Source organism: Ruditapes philippinarum, unplaced genomic scaffold (genome assembly GCF_026571515.1).
Source record: "Ruditapes philippinarum isolate M1 unplaced genomic scaffold, ASM2657151v2 ctg822_1_1_1_1, whole genome shotgun sequence".
Taxonomy (NCBI): Eukaryota; Metazoa; Mollusca; class Bivalvia; order Venerida; family Veneridae; genus Ruditapes; species Ruditapes philippinarum.
The window spans coordinates 144,746-164,867 of NW_026852739.1; the positions used below are offsets into that span (position 1 = coordinate 144,746).

Below are 20,122 nucleotides of genomic sequence, written 5' to 3' on the forward strand. Positions count from 1 at the left end.
ATTAGCAGAAGTAATGTAACCTAGAGAAGATATGATATTCTAAATTAATCATGCACTGATCTGAATTAAAATCATCATTTTGATAATATTGAATTTGAGTAAATCATGTACAGTTAACAAGTTCATATATTGGATTGACATACAATGTACATGTAGTTGTTATTCACTGTGAGAAGTATATGTGTATTTGATTTGTATAATCTTTAACATGAATATCATATGAATTATGATGTGCAGATATCTTTTTATGAAAGATTATTAGTCCCCTACCGGTTTACCGGAGGGGACTTTAGGTTTACCCTCCGTCCGTCTGTCCGTCCGTCAGTCCGTCCACAAAACTGGATTTCGCGATAACGCAAAAAGTACTGAAAATATTTTTATGAAACTTGATATATGGATAGATGGCAGTATGGAGATTATGCACGTCTTTTTCTTTTCTTCCTATGTTGAAAATTCTGGTTGCTATGGCAACAAATAGACTGAAAATATGGCAAATTTTTCACATAACCTGGATCCAGTGATAACGCAAAAAGTACTGAAAATATTTTTATGAAACTTGATATATGGATAGATGGCAGTATGGAGATTATGCACGTCTTTTTCTTTTCTTCCTATCTTGAAAATTCTGGTTGCTATGGCAACAAATAGACTGAAAATATTATTTTTTTTTTTTTGTTAACTTTCTTTTACTTCAAATTCAAAATAAACATTCATTATCAACACCTTCATTACTAATTGTTCTTTGTTACACTCACATTGTGTATGACGTATTGCATCTTTATTTCAAGAGTTATCTCCTTTTTAAGAATTTTGCTTTTTAAAATGTTATATTTTAAAAAAATAACTTTAGAGTGTCCTTGAATATTCCCTCTGTCTGTCTGTACATAAAAACTGTTTCCTGTGATCACTTTAAAAGAACTTTTTCAACAAATTTACTTAAAATAGAGACATAAGTGAATGGCCAATGGCCTTTCAGAATGTTGCTGGGGTTCTAACCGGTAGGGAACTTATGGATTGCTTGCAATACTATGATAATTGCTTGTTTTCATTGAAATAGTTAAGCTAATATTGTAACATTTCTTAGAACTTTTACTAATGAAAAGATTTGTTTCATAGAATGTTTTTTATTTTAATGATACAGGTGGAATGAATGGTGGCAGAGGGCATGGTGGTGGACGTGGACCCAATTCAAATACTGTACATTCTGGACGTGAAGATAAACATCGGGGAACATTATCTGACAGGTGAGACAAAAAAAGGATCTATCTATGAATATAATAGGCCAATTAACATTTATGAACAAATAATGTTACTCTTTAAAATTTTGTTCTAGTCATTTACTATGTAATTTGTGTTTTAGAAACTTCCTATGATTGTGCTGATGATTAGTTATTGAATATCAACTTTTTTATAAAATTAATATTTGTTTTTAAATATATTGCACATAATTTTGGGAAAAGTGCCTGTTGCTTAAAAGTACCTTTACAGCTTGTTGAAAACAAAATTTTAAATGAGTAACAGAAGTGCATGCTTAAATTCTCTTTGTTAAAGCTTTTTTTGCACAGTCATGCTTTGGTAACAGGTTAACATTTTTGAACATGTATATATCTGTTTTGAATCTGCCTCACATAGTGTTTGCTACTGCTTTACGTTCTAGTAAAATAGTTCAATATAACTTATTATAAGGGGTTAATAGACACAAATGTTATTAGCTAATGATTGCTGAGTGTGGGACTTAAGGATCTCTGATTTCTTTGTCCAGTATTGTCTTTAAAACAACATCTCTTGTTACTAGATTTTTATGAAACTTCACAGGAATGCATGATCTTTTGGAGATCATCTACAAAAAAAGATGAAATAGTTTTGGTGTGATAGATAATTTGGTCATTGGAGCTGGAAATAGTTATAAAGATAGAATTTGTAATATGCCTTCAACAGTGGTTAAAAATGGTACAACACAAGGGTCACTTTTATTTATGGAAAAAGCATTTGAAAATCTAATGTAATAAATGAACTTGAAGACCAGATATTGGATATGTAGTTCTGTCTAGTTGGCCTTTGCAGTTACTAATAGTATTAAAACAATTTGTTCCAGGTTTTAAAGTGATGCTGCCCCTTTTAATGATAAACTAGAACTCCGCGAGTCGGATGTGTCGCCTTGTGAACAATATAGTTTAGGAGAAATGGCCAGGACAAAAATGAATTATGAAAATTAACAAAGGTATAATGATAAAATTCTAAATTCTCAAAACAAAGATATGTTGCATTTGTGTAGTTTATCAAAATTTGTACAAATCATGGTCAATGGATCCAAAAATATTACATTATTAAGAATATTTGACCAACCTTCCCATATATTTAGGTGAGCAATATCAGCCCACTTGGGCCTCTTGTCTTTGCTGTATTCTCTTTATATGCTAAGGACACATTTCTTATGATACTGAATAACTATTATATTAGGCATTATCAATTTACAGTGCACATTATTTTTAGATTTTGATTGGTGTGAGTTGCATACTTTAGTAATTTATTTGCCTGTTATAGTATAAATGTTTAGAATAGTGCCATTTATTTTCATTGCAAAAAGGACCAAAAAGAAGGAAAAGAGACCTTTGGAAAAGTTGTAAGTCTTAATGCATTACCCAAATTTTATTCCTGCATATTACCTTCCCACCGAATAAATTGATATTTCTATAAGTCGGTAGTATTTTCATTTTTCATTTTCTCAATATATTTAACTTTATTACACATTTATTATGTACATATATATTGATAAATAAGCTGTGAAAGACAAACCATTGAAAAATGCAATATATGTCTGACTTGATTTGAGTTTCCAGGGAAATGACTACTGAACTAGGTAGTACCATGTAAGGTGTTGTTACCACAAAAGACTATCATCTCTTTCATTATTAACATATTACTGTATCTAAATAAGAACAACAACTAGTCACTCTCTACAGTGCAAAAGCTACATTACATCGGCAGAGTATTTGAATTATTTAATTAATCAAAACAGTTTTTACTAATCATCAGTAATGATTCTAAAATTTATAAAAAAAAAAAAAGATTAATATACATGTATTTATACCAGAAACAAATCACTTGAGCATATTGTTATCCCCCGCCGATGGAATCGGGAGGGGGATATAGTTTTGGCGTTGTCCGTCCATCCGTCCGTCCGAATTTCGTTTCCGGAGTAGTTCTCTGCAACTACTGGCTGGAATTTAACGAAACTTTATGGGAATCATCAATATCAAAAGGAGATGCGCATATCGTCAGCTTGTTCCGGTCAGACCCTTTAACTCAGAGTTATGGCCCTTGATTAGTTATGTAGTATGCATATAGAGTAAAAATCGTTTCCGCACTACTCTGCAACTACAGACTGGAATTCAACGAAACTTTATGGGAACCTTCAATACCAAGAGGAGATGCGCATATTGTCAGCTTGTTCCGGTCAGACACTTTAACTCAGAGTTATGGCCCTTGATTAGTTATGCAGTATGCATATGGAGTAAAAATTGTTTCCGCACTACTTCTCTGCAACTACTGGCTGAAATTCAACGAAACTTTATGGGAACCTTCAATACCAAGAGGAGATGGGCATATCAACGGCTTGTTCCAGTCAGACACTTTCACTCAGAGTTATGGCCCTTGATTAGTTATGCAGTATGCATTTGAGTAAAAATCGTTTCCGCGCTACTTCTCTGCAACTACTGGCTGGAATTCAACGAAACTTTATGGGAATCTTCAATACCAAGAGGAGATGCGCATATCGTTGCCTTGTTCTGGTCAGACACTTTAACTCAGAGTTATGGCCCTTGATTAGTTATGCAGTACAAACATGTATGCATATAGAGAAAAAATTGTTTCCGCGCTACTTCTCTGCAACTAATGGCTGGAATTCAATGAAACTTCATGGGAACCTTCAATACCAAGAGGAGATGGGCATATCGTCGCCTTGTTGGGTTCAGACACTTTAACTCAGAGTTATGGCCCTTGATTAGTTATTCCAGTATCCTTATAGAAAAATATTTGTTTCTTGGCTACTTCTCTGCAACTACTGGCTGGAATTCAATGAAACTTTATTTGAACCTTCAATACCAAGAGGAGATGCGCACATTGTCGCCTTGTTCGGGTCAGACATTTTAACTTTAGAGTTATGACCCTTGATAACTTAGGCAGTATACAACCAGAGCAATAATCGTTTCCGTGCTACTTCTCTGTAACTACTGGCTGGAATTCAATGAAACTTTATGGGATACTAAGAGGAGATGTGCATATTGTCGCCTTGTTCCGGTCAGATACTTATAACTCAGATTTATGGCCCTTGATTAGTTATGTAGTATGCATACATCTCATTGGCATTTCCAGATATAACTATTTAACACAAAGTTATTGGTCTGTTATTAAGTTCAAAGAATATTACTATTTATGCCATGATTAATATATAAATAAAGCCTTATGTCTTAAGTTGTTGTGTTAATAATAACCAGTACTCGGCGGGGGATATTAATTCAACGAATTTGCTTGTTTTGTACAGCATTATTGTGTAACGTCTGAAATCCAAACACCATGGAGAACAAAGTTTAGATTTTGTGAGTTTCCAGATAAGCTTCTTCTTATTCTGGTAGCTCTTTCATTTTTCCAATCAAGTGTGAGGATCTTTTCCTCATAAATTCATTGAATTTTACTTTCACCTTTAATTACAATTGAATTATATTTTCGCAATTTGATTCTTAAAAAGTTTATGTGGAGAATGGACATTTGCCTCCACAGATAATTGCCCCCTTTTTGTCAAGGCTGACATTTACCTCCTCTTTGCCCCCTTGTGATATATTTAATTTAGAAATTAATTCAATAGTAAATTTCCACCCTTTCAAAACAAATGAAATGGCAAATTTGAGGTTATTATTCTAATAAGGGCCAAGATAAATGGTCCCTGCTAATTGAGAAATATTAACATTTTGCAATCTCAAGTATAATTGTTATCCCTGTCCTTTTCACTTTCTGGAAGTAAATTTTATATGATCTTATGAAAATTTTATCGGAAAGTCATTTGGAATTTAGAAGTTTCAGAATTCAGAAGTTTAAATTACAAAGAAAACAGGAGAAATTTCAGGACCAAGAAAATGGTTTGGATTTAAAAAGTTTTGGATTTTTGAAGGTCTTGAATACATTTACTAGCAAACTCAAATGAAAGGGAACTTTATGCATGTTAATATAAGATTTGCACTGTGTTACTATGGTAATTGGTTGTAGGATTTTCTTGGTGTTGTTGTTGTTTTAGAGCAAACAGTGACAGTGAAGTTTCAAGAAAGGATGTTCATGTTCAAGAAAACAGAGACAATTTCTCTGGAAGGTAATTTGAATATTAAAAGGGATATATAGAGAAATTTAACCTCCATTTTAATCCTTTTACATTGAAAAATGATAATTGTAGGTTTGCTGTTTATTCATAGCACTTCACTCAGTGTCTTATAATATTAAAAACTACAATCTTAATATTAAGTTTATATATCAGTGACCTTCTTTTATACAGGTAATCATATTAGTAAGAATGATTAGTGTTCTTTTAATATTTTCGGACTAAATTGTGTTTGTTAGCAATAGTATTGAATATCAACATTCTTATTATTTTTTAGCTCACCAGTGTCACAAAGTGACATGGTGAGCTTTTGTGATGGCTTTTTGTCTGGCGTCCGTCCATAAACTTTTACTTTAAACAACATCTCATAAACCCTTAAGCCAATTTCATCCAAACTTCACAGGAATAATCTAGAGCTAGAGCTAAGATATTTAACACGAAACATCTTCTAATGGGTGTCTACCAAGTTTGTTCAAATTAGGGCCCTGGTGTTAAAATGACCCCGCCCCGGGTGTCATTGATTTTCCTTATATGTGTATAGTAAAAACTTAAAAAAATCTTCTTTTAAAAAACCCAAAGAGCTAGAGTTAACCCTTTACCTTATATATACGCGAAACAACACACTTTCGACCCCCCACCCCCCCCCCCCCCCGTTTTAGGCCTCAAGTAGTGAAAAAATATACTGTTGGGCCCCAAACACATGTTTTCGTTTGAGAAATGTTGATAAAAAAGTGACCACTTTTTCGGCGCAGCCCCCCCAACCCAAAGGTACATCAGGGGGTTGCCAGAATGGGGATGTGCCCCCTCCTGCTTGGGGGGTTTGAATGGGGGGGCGGCAGACTGCCCCTCATCTCCAAGAAAATTTTGGACTTGTGTGAGGCTAAAAATGACCCCAGATCGATCATAAGGTGACGTGTAACCAACGCTGAAAAGCATTTGACTCTATCTCAATCCATTGAGAAGTTGCAGCACTTTGAAATCAATTTTGATGGAAAAAATCAACGCAAAATAGTGATTTTTGGCAATTTTGAGATGTCCCCTTGTTTCCATGGTAACAGGAAATTTAAGCCTGAGCATGTTGTTACAAAGGCAATGGTCCAGTCAACATTTGTGCCAAGTTTGATTAGTATTGAAGCACTTTTTTTTATAGTTTTATAGCAATTTGAACTTGTAACAGGAGACTATTCAATGAAAACCAAGTTTGTTCAAATAAAAGCCCTTTGGGGCCTATGTACAGGTGAGCGATTTCAGGGCCATCGTGGCCCTCTTGTTGATATTAATTAAGCATTTATAAACAGCTGACATGGAAAATTTCCTGAGGAAATATGACATGTTGTGTTTTTGGTTTATATGTGTATATTGAAATTCAACAGTGTATCTTATCTAAAATGGTGTGTACCTAACCAATCTTAAACATATGTTGGCACAAGCGAGCATGTGAGCGATTTTCTCATATTTATGTCATACACTATAGAGTGACAATCCTTAACAATGAATTCTATCATTTCATCTTAAACTTAGGCTAATTACAGCTGACAGTCTCTTAATGAGGTCATTATGTCAGAAGTTGATCTTACACCTTGAAATACTTGTAGTTTTGTATAAGCTAAACCTTACATTGCACTTACAGTAATTTTTAAGGTAGGGTAGCATGCCAGTTCCTTGGTACTTCAGATTAGCAGTGAAACCATTGCAAACAATTAAAGATAAAGAATCAGAATTAAAATTTATGAAAATATTTAAATTTTCAGACCAATGCCACCAATTCCGGACAAGAAAGGTCGTGGATTGTCGGCTAACTATGATGATGATCATCCGATGATAAGTGTTGCAACTCCTGACAGGAGAGCAGGTGATCTAGGGCCCTTGGATGAAAAGCCCAGAAAGAAGAAAAAGAAAAAGAAGAAGGCAGTGAATGATAATGATGAGTAATTGAAATTACATTTAGATCAGCAAAAGTAGGACATCACAAAATTAGATTCTGCAGTTATGTTGTTGCAGCAAATGGAGTGAACAAGGATAAACATGTTTTCTTCCCAGATTTTAAGGAGTATTAAGTATATATTTTGAAATGTTAAACAAGAAGTTAAGAATGTGTAATTTTTAGGAATAAAATGAAAGATTGAACTATAAAAAAACCTTCACATCAAAAACACTTCAGTTATTTTGTGAATTGTGGTTTCGTAATAGTAATGCTATTCTCATGACAACTTAGCAAAACCTGGTTAATGAAATTTATGTCCTACTTAAAAAATGTTGTTAAGGTACGATACCTTAAAGTGAAGGAAGGTGATATTGTATTTCTATAAATTTATTTTTTTAAGATTTCATTTCTGTCAATCAAAAGTCTTTTTTCTCTTCTTTTTTTAGCTCACCTGAGCATGCTCAGGGTGAGCTTTTAGGATCGATGATTGTCCGTCGGCCGTCGTCCATCGTCCGTTCACATTTAGTTGTTAACACTCTAGCGGTCGCATTTTTGCCTCAATCATTATCAAACTTGGTCAGGATGCTTATGTAGTTGATAGCTCGGATGAGTTTGAACATGGGTCATCTCGGGTGAAAAACTAGGTCACAAGAGCTAAAAATAGAAAAACCTTGTTAACACTCTAGAGGTCACATTTTTGCCTCAATCATCATCAAAGTTGGTCAGGATGCTTGTCAATGTGATAGCTTGGATGAGTTGGAACATGGGTCATCTTGGATGAAAAACTAGGTCAATCTCAATTGTCATTAAACTTGGTCAGGAAACTTGTCTAGGTAATTGCTCGGATTAGTTCTAACATGGGTCATCTCGGATGAAAAACTAGGTCACAGGAGCTAAAAATAGAAAAATCTTGTTAACACTCTAGTGGCTACTGTTTTTATCTAAATATCCTGTAAATTGGTCTGAAAGTTTGTTTTGATGATTTCTAAGTCAAGTTCGAACATGGGTCATCTCGGATGAAAAACTAGGTCACACCATCCAAATATGGAAAAACCTCGTTAACACTGTAAGTGGTCACATTTTTGACTCACCTGTCATGAAACTTGGTCAGAATGCTTGTCTAGGTAATTGTTCGGATGAGTTTGATGAGTCAGGTGAGCGATCTAGGGCCATCATGGCCCTCTTGTTATATTTTATCTGTGATATTAATAATCCATCCATATTTTGAAATCTGAAAAAAACTGCATTTTACATATCATTAGTGTTGAATATGAATATAATGTATAATATTTATGTTTGATCTTGGAATAATTCTAATTTTTATATTAATTTTGATGTATTTTTTTAATGAAAACAATTACATTTATAAGATCTATCAGCTGGACATAAATCTGCCCACTTTATTAAACTGTAATCTCAGATACAAGGTCTAAGGAGCAATCCTTGCAAGTGAAAGAAATAGTTGGGATGGTGGGGAAAAGGGGATGGGATGCTAAGAGGTAAATGTGGCTGAACCTTTATGAAACAATGGTGCAGAGGGCAATAAGCAGGTCCATCTATCAAAGTCAGGGTCATACATAAAGGTTTGAAATAAAAAAGTCCACATTATGTTTCCCCTCTATAATTTTTTAAATGTGGGAAGAAAACTTATTAACTTGGCAATGATGATCACAATTATAACACAATTTTCAGTTTATGAATGTAGTTGCTACCCTGAAGGTCAAGGTCACACTTAAAAAGTTAACATTTCATGTCCGCTCCATAGCTTATTAACTATATGGAAGGTTTCAGATATCATGGTTCAAATGAACACCATTATGATGGTGCACAACAACTAGGTGGCTACACACAAGGTCACAGTTGAAGGTCAAATAATAAAAAGCCAACATTGCGTGCTTGCTCCATAACTCATTGATTTTGGGGAAGGTTTTAAAATATCATGTCACAAATGATCACAATTATGACACTGTGCTTAGCACAATACCCAGGCTACTACCTCCAAGTGACAATGTCACACAGAGAGGTCAAATAATCTGGTCAACTACTTTCTGACTTATTGCATTGATTATTATTTTGGACCAAATAATCACTGCCATTGTGATGTGATTTATGTGTACACAACACATCATATCAGCCTGACTATACATCCATGGTGAAAAGGTTCAAAAATCCACACTCATGTCCACTGAAAAAAAAGATATAGCTGTCCTTCAGATTGCTTGGTTAAATTAATTATAGAAATTCTTTGTACTTTGATAAAATGTAAAAAGCAAATTTCTGTTTTATTCCAAGATTTTGGTGTTTGATAGATTGCATTTTCTGATTGCTATTGAATTGTGGGCATTCTCAAACAGTCTTAAAGTATGTCTAAAATACTAATTTGTTTTTAAAGTACTAAAAATATAATCTGAGTTAGAAGTGAACAGGAAAAAGTGGACAGAAGTTTTGAAATTGTTCTCAAAAAAAAAAATACTTATACTTGTATGAAATTCTCACATGAAAAAAAAAAACTTAATGTATCATATAAGAATAAGTGTATATATAATGATTTAGATGTATATATTACTCCTGAAATAGGAAGACATTTATTTATGTATTTTCAATGTATGTAAGAAGCTGAAGTTGTACCACTGTCGTTTGTCATTTTATATTGATTTTACCTGATTGACTTGCTTTTTATGCCCCCGGGCATATAGTAATTGAACCGCCCATACGTCTGTCCGTACGTACGTACGTCCGTCTGTCTGTACATGGTTAACCTACTAGAACGGCAAGTTGGATTTTTCTTAAGTTCTACCTGTACCAATGGCTTCTTAGTTTTCACACTTACTAATCAATACAAAGTACATGATCTGGTCAAGTAACATAACTATGGCTTCCATATTTACCAAGTTATTGCCCTTTTCAGCACTTAGAAAATGAATAATGGTTAACCTAAAACGGCAAGTTGGAAATATCTTAAGTTCTATCTATACTAATGGCTTCATAATTTCCACACTTACTTATCAATTCAAAGTTCATGATATTGCCAAGTTATATAACTGTGTCATCCATATTTCCCAGTTATTTCCCTTTTTTCACTTTGAAAATAGGGCCTTGTCTGGTTAACATATTTCGGCAAGTTGGATTTATCGTAAATTTCTCTTAATTGCTTAATTTATTTAATGATATCTTGCATATTTGGTAGGTGGATACCTTTAATGGTCCTCTAATTGTTTGTGGAGTAAGTGGTCCCTAGGGTCAAAGTCAAGGTCACTGGTTTAGAAAATAAATTAAAACATTTTGCTCATACAGCTTTTATTTTTTGGTTGATGTCTTTCATGTTTAATACAAACATGCCAAGGGAGGTCCTCCTTCTTTGGGTATAGTAAGGGTTCATTTGGGTCAAGGTCAATGTCACCAATGTCAAGGTCTCTCCAGTGTTAAAAATAGATTTTTACAGGTGTATTAACCATATTCTATAGACAGATGTCATTCATAATAGATAGGAACATAAAATTTGATGGAGTTAGTGGTCAGTTGGGTCAAGGTCACCAGTGCTAAAAATAGATTTTTACACTTTTGCTCATACAGCCTTTATTTATTGACAGGTGTATTTCATATTTGGTAGGAAGATAACTTGCATGATATTCTATAGGTGTCAGTGGGTCAAGGTCAAGGGTGCCAAGTATAGATTTCTTACATTTATATATATTTGATAAGTTGAATATTTATCATTGTCATAGCAATGACTTGGCAACTTATATATTTCACAATTACAAAATGCCATGACTCTGTCAAGCTATATAACTTGTGTTTACAATTTTTTGGCAATGTTTCTGTCCATAACTGAGTGAATGGGTAAACATTTTTTGAAATGACAAGAATCGGAGCCGGGGGCATTTGTGTTTAACAAACACGTTCTTGTCTTTTAAAGGAACTCCACTGAGGTCAAAAAGCATAAAAAACGTAAAATTTTAATTTCTTACAACTGGGGCACTTAAAACAGAGATACATACAAAAGATAATTATGAAATATAATTTGAAATATATTGAAAATCATTTTTTTTTGTGCAATTTTTAGCCCAATTTGAGACAACGCTTTTCAGTTTTTGGTCATTTTTTCACAATTACAATAATTCTAGAATATCGGAGTGAGCTAATGATCTTTTTGTCTAGACATTCATCAAATTGAACATTACCAAGAAAAATTGCTTCCAGTCACGTCATGAAAAAACCTCAGTCGTGTCCCTTTAATTTTTAAAGTAGTTGAATCCCTTTAATTTTTAAAGTAAGTTTTTAGAAACTCGTAAGTTCCATAATCATACATGTAATTATAATTAAGCCTAAGTGATCAACAGTATATAAACTGCTAACTGGAGTTTTTTACTCTGTAAGGTTGACAAATAGTTGCTATTTTAATATAAACTTTGTATTATCAAAATATGATATGGATTATAAGTTAGATGTTAATGATAATGTAAAACTTATTCTACTAGATTCAACTTTAATATGTCTTCATCAGAAATGAAAATTAACAAAATGTTGAAATTCTTATTTGAAAAATTCACATAACTTAAAAGTGTGTATCAATAAAACGTGCAAAAGTGTATAGTTATGTAAAGTCATACTTATTTTATAGGGTTAATGCACGTTTTTCCTTGTTATAACGTCTGCAGAGTCCCGAGGAACGGTTTGTGCCCGAGCCCGGTAGGGCGAGGGCTCCAACAGTTCCGAGGGACTCTGCAGACTTTATAACACGAAATAAACATGCGTTGACGCTATTATAGCATAAAATTTTCAAACAGATTCGTGATGTATAGTTTATATACAAAACACAATTACATAAAATTCTTGTGATTGGACGGTATTTATCCAATTCTATGTTTTACGTATGCGTTTCATTTTTTCGGGGCCAACAACTTGGAAAATTCTCGGAACCGAAATTCTAATTGATTTAACAAAGCTTGGCCTTTGGAGATTTATTATCTTAAGATAAAAAAAACGTTACATTACTCTACCCTCTACAAAAGACAAAACATGACCCTCAGGAATTCTTAGAATGATTTCAGATTGATGAGTGACATCAGAATCGTTTTTTTTTTGTTTTTTTTTTCAAGCAAACAAGTTTTTAAAAAAAAATCAGGCACTTCAGCATTATTCTCTCAAAGAAATATAAAGAACATTTATCAACAATAACATTAATAAAAAACATTATTTTCTCATATTAATTTTGTGTTATCTAGTTTTGTAAGTTAATCGGAGTGTTAAACTGAATAACAGGTAGATTCTACTGTATTTGTTTACATTGACAACTGTCCGTTTCTTAGAAAGGGCGACAACCAAGATTAGCACCGATGTCTATACGCCGTTTTTCCGGCATAGTTACTTGAATATGCGACTGAGGCCCTCGAATCATTAAATTTCAATATAACAAGAGCGCATAACTCTTTGGCAAACAGGCCAAACCGTCATTTTTTTTGTTTGTTTACTGGGCCCTGTATGTATTGCGCATAGGTGAAACCGGGCTATAACAAGAGCGCGTGACTATGTTAACACATGGTTTTGGTCCCGTTATAACATGGGCAAAAGAGGGAAAAATAGCCGATTTTATGCTATAATATCTGATAACAGTATTGATTGAATTCTAGTTAATGGCAAACCTATCTTAAAGCACAGATCTGTTGAAGAATGAATGCTATTTAACATATTAGATATATCTTATTTAATGACTGACTGTTTTTGTATGAATTTTGCACTATTTTAGACTAGGGTTACACATTATTTTACTATAATGTATTGTCATATTTTATACCTCTATTATCTTGAGACAGTATCAAATTTCCGGCCTACGTGTATTATGTTTACTTGTTATTCGTTTTATGCTCAAGGACATGCATATATGGTTGTTAACAATTAACATTTGTGTACATTCTAGTCAGTGACTACTTAAATACTTCAACAATCAAGGTTTTATAGTGGTGTGGTATTTCTACATGATACAGGCGAAGTACAAATGTATTGGGTAGCTAATTATATCATATATAATCTGTTCTAAAAGTAATCGCAAGATTTTATTACAACTTCTTGTCCAAGGGAAACTATCCTAAGTTCTTCAGTATAGGTATACAGTTAGACTAGTTCCAACGTAATTGATCATTTGTGAATAAATTATACGCTGGTTTTAAAGTCAGTTTAATTTTTACCATCCTCAATTATTGTCACTTTAGATAAAAGGCGAATATACATTGTTTCAAATGGTTATCTTAATTTTAAAACTCAATATCTTAGCCTTCATTTTATTTAAAAACAATTACAGTAGATACTATTAAAAATGTTCTCGTATAAAATATGAAGTATTGAATTAAATGGGCTTTTGTTTTGTTCAATTCAGTTATGTATTTAATTACAAAAGTTTCTTTGTTAAAGAGTAAAGTAATTATTAATTAAGGCTGTTGATAGATTTTTTGTATATATTTAATGTTGTACAGTAGTTTGTATATATTTTATTTCTCAAGATGTCAGCATTAACCAGATTAAACGACATGTTGAAAGTGGAAAGTGATATGAGATTACAAAAAAAACTTGCTTCACCTGAAACTAAGGTTTTTTTTTATATAGATAGATTACAATTGGTAATCGGAAAACCACACCTCGGCATGTAAAATAACTGGTAACCAATAATAATAAAATCAAGTGTTTTGTCAATACTTCATTTAAAATCCAGACATTATTGATTAGAGATGACACAAGTGGCTAAAAATAAACTTTCCTTGTGAATAATTGGAAAACCAACATATGGCGTGATTCTGACAATGTTCTATATATATACAGAATTCCATGCAGGCATCATACATTGTTAAACTTTATATATACCATATGGTATATACAGTATGAAATGTTGATAGGTGATTAGTATGCAATAGTTACCATATGATATACAAGATTTATTATTTATACAGAGAAAATGAGAAATTTTATATTGTAAACCTAGTTATAGTAACTATTTGTGTATGTTTATATTACATGTTGCTGCATTTGATGTTTTTATACTATAAATATGAACTTTATGCTTATTTTATACATGTCACAAGTGCTTTATTATTCCCATTTATATTTAACTTTTATATTTTGTAATATTTTTTTCTCTTAGGGCTATTCTAATATAGCATGATAACTGGAATTATTATGGCCACCGTTAAAATGTTGTTTTTTATGCCACCGCAGCATCTGCGATGCGGTGGCATATAGCGATTCACCTGAGTGTGTGTGTGTGTGTGTGTGTGTGTGTGTGTGTGTGTGTGTGTGTGTGTGTTTGTTTGTGTGTGTGTGTGTGTTATAGATTATATAGTGAATCTTCTTGTAAAAAACCACTAGTCCAATTTCAACCAAACTTGGCAGGATTGATCCTTTGGTGAAGGGCTTCTAAAGTTGTTCAAAGAATTTCATTCCATGCAGAAATCTGGTTGCCATGGCAACCAAAAGGAATTATAAGAATACATTTAAAAAATCTTCTTGTAAAGACCCAAAAGGCCTAGAGCTAAGATATTTTGCATAAGGCATTGTCTGGTAGACCTCTACCAAGATTGTTCAAATTAAAGCCCTGGGGTCAAAATCGGCCCCGCCCCAGGGGTCATTGATTTTCACTATATGTACATATAGTAAAAACTTAAAATACCTTCTTGTAAAGACCCAAAAGGCCTAGAGCTTAGATATTTTGCATAAGGCATTGTCTGGTAGACCCTTACCAATATTGTTCAAATTATAGCCCTGGGGTCAAAATCAGCCCCGCCCGTGGGGTCATTGATTTTCACTATATCTACATATAGTAAAAACTTAAAATGCCTTCTTGTAAAGACACAAAAGGCCTAGAGCTTAGATATTTTGCATAAGGCATTGTCTGGTAGACCTCTATCCAGATTGTTCAAATTATAGCCCTGAGGTCAAAATCGGCCCCGCCCCGGGGGTCATTGGTTTTCTTTATATGTATATAGTAAAAACTTAAGGTAAAAACGTAAAAAAATTTCTTCTAGCAATTGACAAATGCTAGAGATTAGATATTTTGCATGAAACATTGTTAAGTGAACTTCTAGCAAGATTGTTGAAATTATAGCCCTGGGGTCAAAATTGCCCCCACCCCGGGGGTCATTGATTTTCAATACATACCTATAGTAAAAAATAAAAAAAAAACTTATTGTCTGAAGGTACAAGGCTTAGAGCTTTAATATTTGTTAAATGATATCATCTATAGGTACTCTACCAAAGTTGTTCAAATTTTGCCTTTAGTGTCAAAACAAGTCTCGCCCGAGTATAGGTTTTCCTTATATGTATATAGTAAAAACTTAAAAAATCATCTTCTAAAAATTAACAAAGGCTAGAGTTAAGATATTTTGCATGAAACATTATGTAGTGAACCTCTGACAAGATTGTACAAATTATAGCCCTGGGGTCAAAATTGGCCCAACCCCTAGGGGTCATTGATTTTTACTATGTATACATATAGTAAAAATTAAAAATTTTCTTGTCTGAAGGTACAAGGCCTAGAGCTTTGATATTTGGTATATAATATCTTCTATGGGTCCTCTTCTAAAGTTGTTTTAATTATGCCCCTAGTGTTAAAATTGCCCTGCCCCAGAGGCGATAGTTTTCCTTATATGTATAAAGCAAAAACTTGAAAAATCTTCTTCTCTGAATTGATAAAGGCTAGAGGTTAAATATATGGCATATGATTTTGCGAGGTGAACCTTTACCAAGATTGTTCAAATTATAGCCCTGTGGTCAAAATTGTCCCCGCCCCGGGGGCCATTGATTTTCATTATGTACATATAGTAAAAAAATAAAAAATATTTTTGTCTGAAGGTTCAAGGCATTGATGCTTTGATGTTTGCTATATTATATCATCTATAGGTCCTCTACCAAAGTTGTTCAAATTTTTCCCAAGGTGTCAAAATTGGCCCTGCCCGGGGGCAGTGATTCTCATTATGTACACATAGTAAAAACAGAAAATAAAACAAAAAGGTTTTCTGAATGGGAGAAAGCTACAGCTTAGATATTTGACTTGAAATGTTGTTTCGTGGACCTGTATCAAGATTGTTTTGAATTAAACTCTTGGGTCCAAAATTTTGCCTTGCCCAAGGGGACAGTGACCTACTTTCTTGTCTTTTGATGCGCAGCAATGAAATTTTGACCATGTGTACAGTTTTTGTTGTAAAATTGAACTTTGATATCAGATGATCTAGATTTTGATGATGTGACCTACTTTCTTGTCCTTTGGTGTACAGCTATGAAATTTGAACCATGTGCACAGATTAAGATATAAAGTGAACTTTGATTTCATATGACCTAGATTTTGACAAAGTGTCTTACTGTGTTGTCCTTTGATGAAGTCATGAAATTTAGGCTGTGTGAAATATGACCTTCACCACCAAATTCACTAGACTTGAGTGCATTGATATATTCTTACTCTGATCTTTTATTGAGTTAACAACAGATTTAACCACTAATCTGATAATAAGAATAAGATAGGTCAGGGATCTATGCATTATGACAATCTTCAAAATTGTCTAGAAATAAAAAAATCTGTTCCTACACTACTATTTAGTGTTGTATTAATGCGGTGGCATAGCATTTTTCTCAAATGCAATCTTGTTTCACTTTCAACCTTGGCTATTTGGGTTGGGTAGATGAGTGAGAATTTTTTTTTAATTTAATTTTAAAAAATCGGCCAGACACACCTATTTACTTATAAAATTCAAAATATTACAATTCTGGTGATATTACATAAATAGAATTTATCACTGATTATGGAAAATCCCAACCCGAGGGTGACCCAATTCCTCCAGGTACGAGCCTTGGCGCAAACTCTACATTTACGCAATTGTGAAAGTTAATGTAGGGATAAAATGTTGGTTGTTACAATTATATGTATACTGAAATAAAAGTCTATTGTGCCATAATTTATAAAGATTTTTATACTTTATTTTCTTATCTTATAAGAGTTTGTTATGACTTTTACTTTTATTATTTAGTATTTTATAAGTATGAAGTTGTTTTTAGCTCACCTGTCACAAAGTGACAGGGTGAGCTTTTGTGATCGCTTTTTGTCCGGCGTCCGTCCGTCCGTCGTCCGTAAACTTTTACTTTAAATGACATCTCCTCATAAACCACTAAGCCAATTTCATCCAAACTTCACAGGAATGTTCCTTTGGTGGTCACCTTTAAAAATTGTTCAAAGAATTTAATTCCATGCAGAACTCTGGTTGCCATGGCAACCGAAAGAAAAAACTTTAAATATCTTCTTTTAAAAAACTATAAGAGCTAGAGCTTAGATATTTGGCATGAAACATCTTCTAGTGAGTGTCTACCAAGTTTGTTCAAATAAAAGCCCTGGGGTCAAAATTGGCCCCGCCCCGGGGGGTCATTGATTTTCCCCATATGCATATAGTAAAAACTTAAAAAATCTTCTTTTAAAGAACCCAAAGAGCTAGAGCTAAGATATTTAGCATGAAACATGTTCTAGTGGGTGTCTACCAAGTTTGTTCAATTAAAGCCCTGGGGTCAAAATTGGCCCCGCCCCGGGGGGTCATTGATTTTTCCTATATGCATATAGTAAAAACTTAAAAAATCTTCTTTAAAAGAACTCAAAGAGCTAGAGCTTAGATATTTGGCATGAAACATCTTCTAGAGAGTGTTTACCAAGTTTGTTCAAATAAAAGCCCTGGGGTCAAAATTGGCCCCGCCCCGGGGGGTCATTGATTTTCCCTATATGCATATTGTAAAAACTTAAAAATCTTCTTTTAAAGAACCCAAAGAGCTAGAGCTAAGATTTTTAACATGAAACATGTTCTAATGGGTGTCTACCAAGTTTGTTCAAATAAAAGCCCTGGGGTCAAAATTGGCCCCGCCCCGGGGGGTCATTGATTTTCCCTATATGTATATAGTAAAAACTTAAAAATCTTCTTTTAAAGAACTCAAACGGCTAGAGCTTAGATATTTGGCATGAAACATCTTCTAGTGAGTGTCTACCAAGTTTGTTCAAATAAAAGCCCTGGGGTCAAAATTGGCCCCGCCCCGGGGGTCATTGATTTTCCCTATATGCATATAGTAAAAACTTAAAAAATCTTCTTTTAAAGAACCCAAAGAGCTGGAGCTAAGATATTTAGCACGAAACATGTTCTAATGGGTGTCTACCAAGTTTGTTCAAATAAAAGCCCTGGGGTCAAAATTGGCCCCGCCCCAGGGGGTCATTGATTTTCCCTATATGCATATAGTAAAAACTTAAAAAATCTTCTTTTAAAGAACTCAAAGAGCTATGGCTAAGATATTGAGCATCAAACATGTTCTAATAGGTGTCTACCAAGTTTGTTCAAATAAAAGCCCTGGGGTCAAAATTGGCACTGCCCCGGGGGTCATTGATTTTCCTTATATGTGTATAGCAAAAACTTAAAAAATCTTCTTTGAAAAAACCCAAATAGCTAGAGTTAAGATATTAAGCATGAAACATCTTTTAGCGAGTGTCTACAAAGTTTGTTCTAATAAAAGACCTGGGATCAAAATTGGCCCCGCCCCGGGGGTCATTGATTTTCTTTATATGTGTTTAGCAAAAACTTTAAATCTTCTTTGAAAAAACCCAAATAGCTAGAGTTTAGATATTAAGCATGAAACATCTTCTAGTAAGTGTCTACAAAGTTTGTTCAAATAAAAGCCCTGGGATCAAAACTGGCCCGGCCCCAGGGGTGTCATTGTTTTTAACTATATGTGTATAGTAAAAACTGAAAAAAAATCTTCTTTTAAAAAGCCCAATGAGCTAGAGCTTAGATGTTTAGCATGAAACATCTTCTTATGGGTGTCTACCAAGTTTGTGCAAATAAAAGCCCTTGGGTTAAATTGGCCCTGCATGTTGGGGGGCGGGGAGGGGGGTTGGGGGGCCTATATACAGGTGAGCGACCTCAGGGCCATCATGGCCCTCTTGTTTTATATATATTTTCTTTTTCTTTAACCAAATACTTGCCTTCTTAAAGAGTGAAAACAGGCACATAGCTGACTATAATATGTATATATACTAGTGTGTTTTGATAATTTAGGAATGTATAATCATGAAACTACAAAACAAGGAAAGTAACTACAAAATAAGGAAAGTCATCAAGGGAAATTGTATTTCAAAGAGATCTGAAAATTAGCATTACTGAAGTTAATGGTAAGGTATTAAGGGGTAGGGGGCTGGTGATTGAGTAGTGAGAGGTTGCGGGCAGGGGTGGGGTTTGGAAGATTCCATCAAAGATTATCATACCCCCACCACAAAATGTGGGGGGGGGGCTATAATGAATTCCCTTTGTAGCGTTCGTCCGTCCGTCGGTCGGTCGGTGCGTCTCCATTTTCGTGTCCGTTCTATAAATCGTATACCAATTGAAGGGTTTTCTTCAAACTTGGCTCAAATGTTCACCTCAACAAGGGGATGTGCAGAACCCATGTTGCCTATGTGTCAGCTCAAGGTCAAGGTCACAATTGAAGGTCAAATATCAAACAATCAAATATTAGACAGTAAGTCGTGTCCGCTCTGTAACTCCTACACTAATTGAAAGATTTTCTTCAAACTTGGCTCAAATGTTCAACTTAACAAGGGGATGTGCAGAACCAATGTTGCCCATGTGTCAGCTCAAGGTCAAGGTCACAATTGAAGGTCAAATATCAAACAATGAAATATTAGACAGTATGTCGTGTCCGCTCTGTAAGTCCTACACTAATTGAAAGATTTTCTTCAATCTTGGCTCAAATGTTCACCTCAACAAGGTTATGTGCAGAACCCATGTTACCCTTTTGCCGGCTTAAGGTCAAGGTCACACTTGAAGGTC

General features: G+C 34.0%; 1 protein-coding gene across 1 annotated transcript in view; it reads left to right on the top strand.

The window, feature by feature from the left end:
• LOC132723036 (uncharacterized) overlaps positions 1 to 11,936 on the top strand; it is a gene marked incomplete at its 5' end in the record, with an annotated part of 145,153 nt that extends 133,217 nt beyond the window's left edge. Inside the window, 4 exons of the mRNA XM_060707705.1 lie at positions 1,142 to 1,244; positions 2,588 to 2,623; positions 5,291 to 5,362; positions 7,120 to 11,936. Of these exons, the coding sequence (XP_060563688.1) occupies positions 1,142 to 1,244; positions 2,588 to 2,623; positions 5,291 to 5,362; positions 7,120 to 7,300 (392 nt within the window). The remainder of the gene's footprint in view (positions 1 to 1,141; positions 1,245 to 2,587; positions 2,624 to 5,290; positions 5,363 to 7,119) is intronic.
• Positions 11,937 to 20,122: the final 8,186 nt, after the last annotated feature.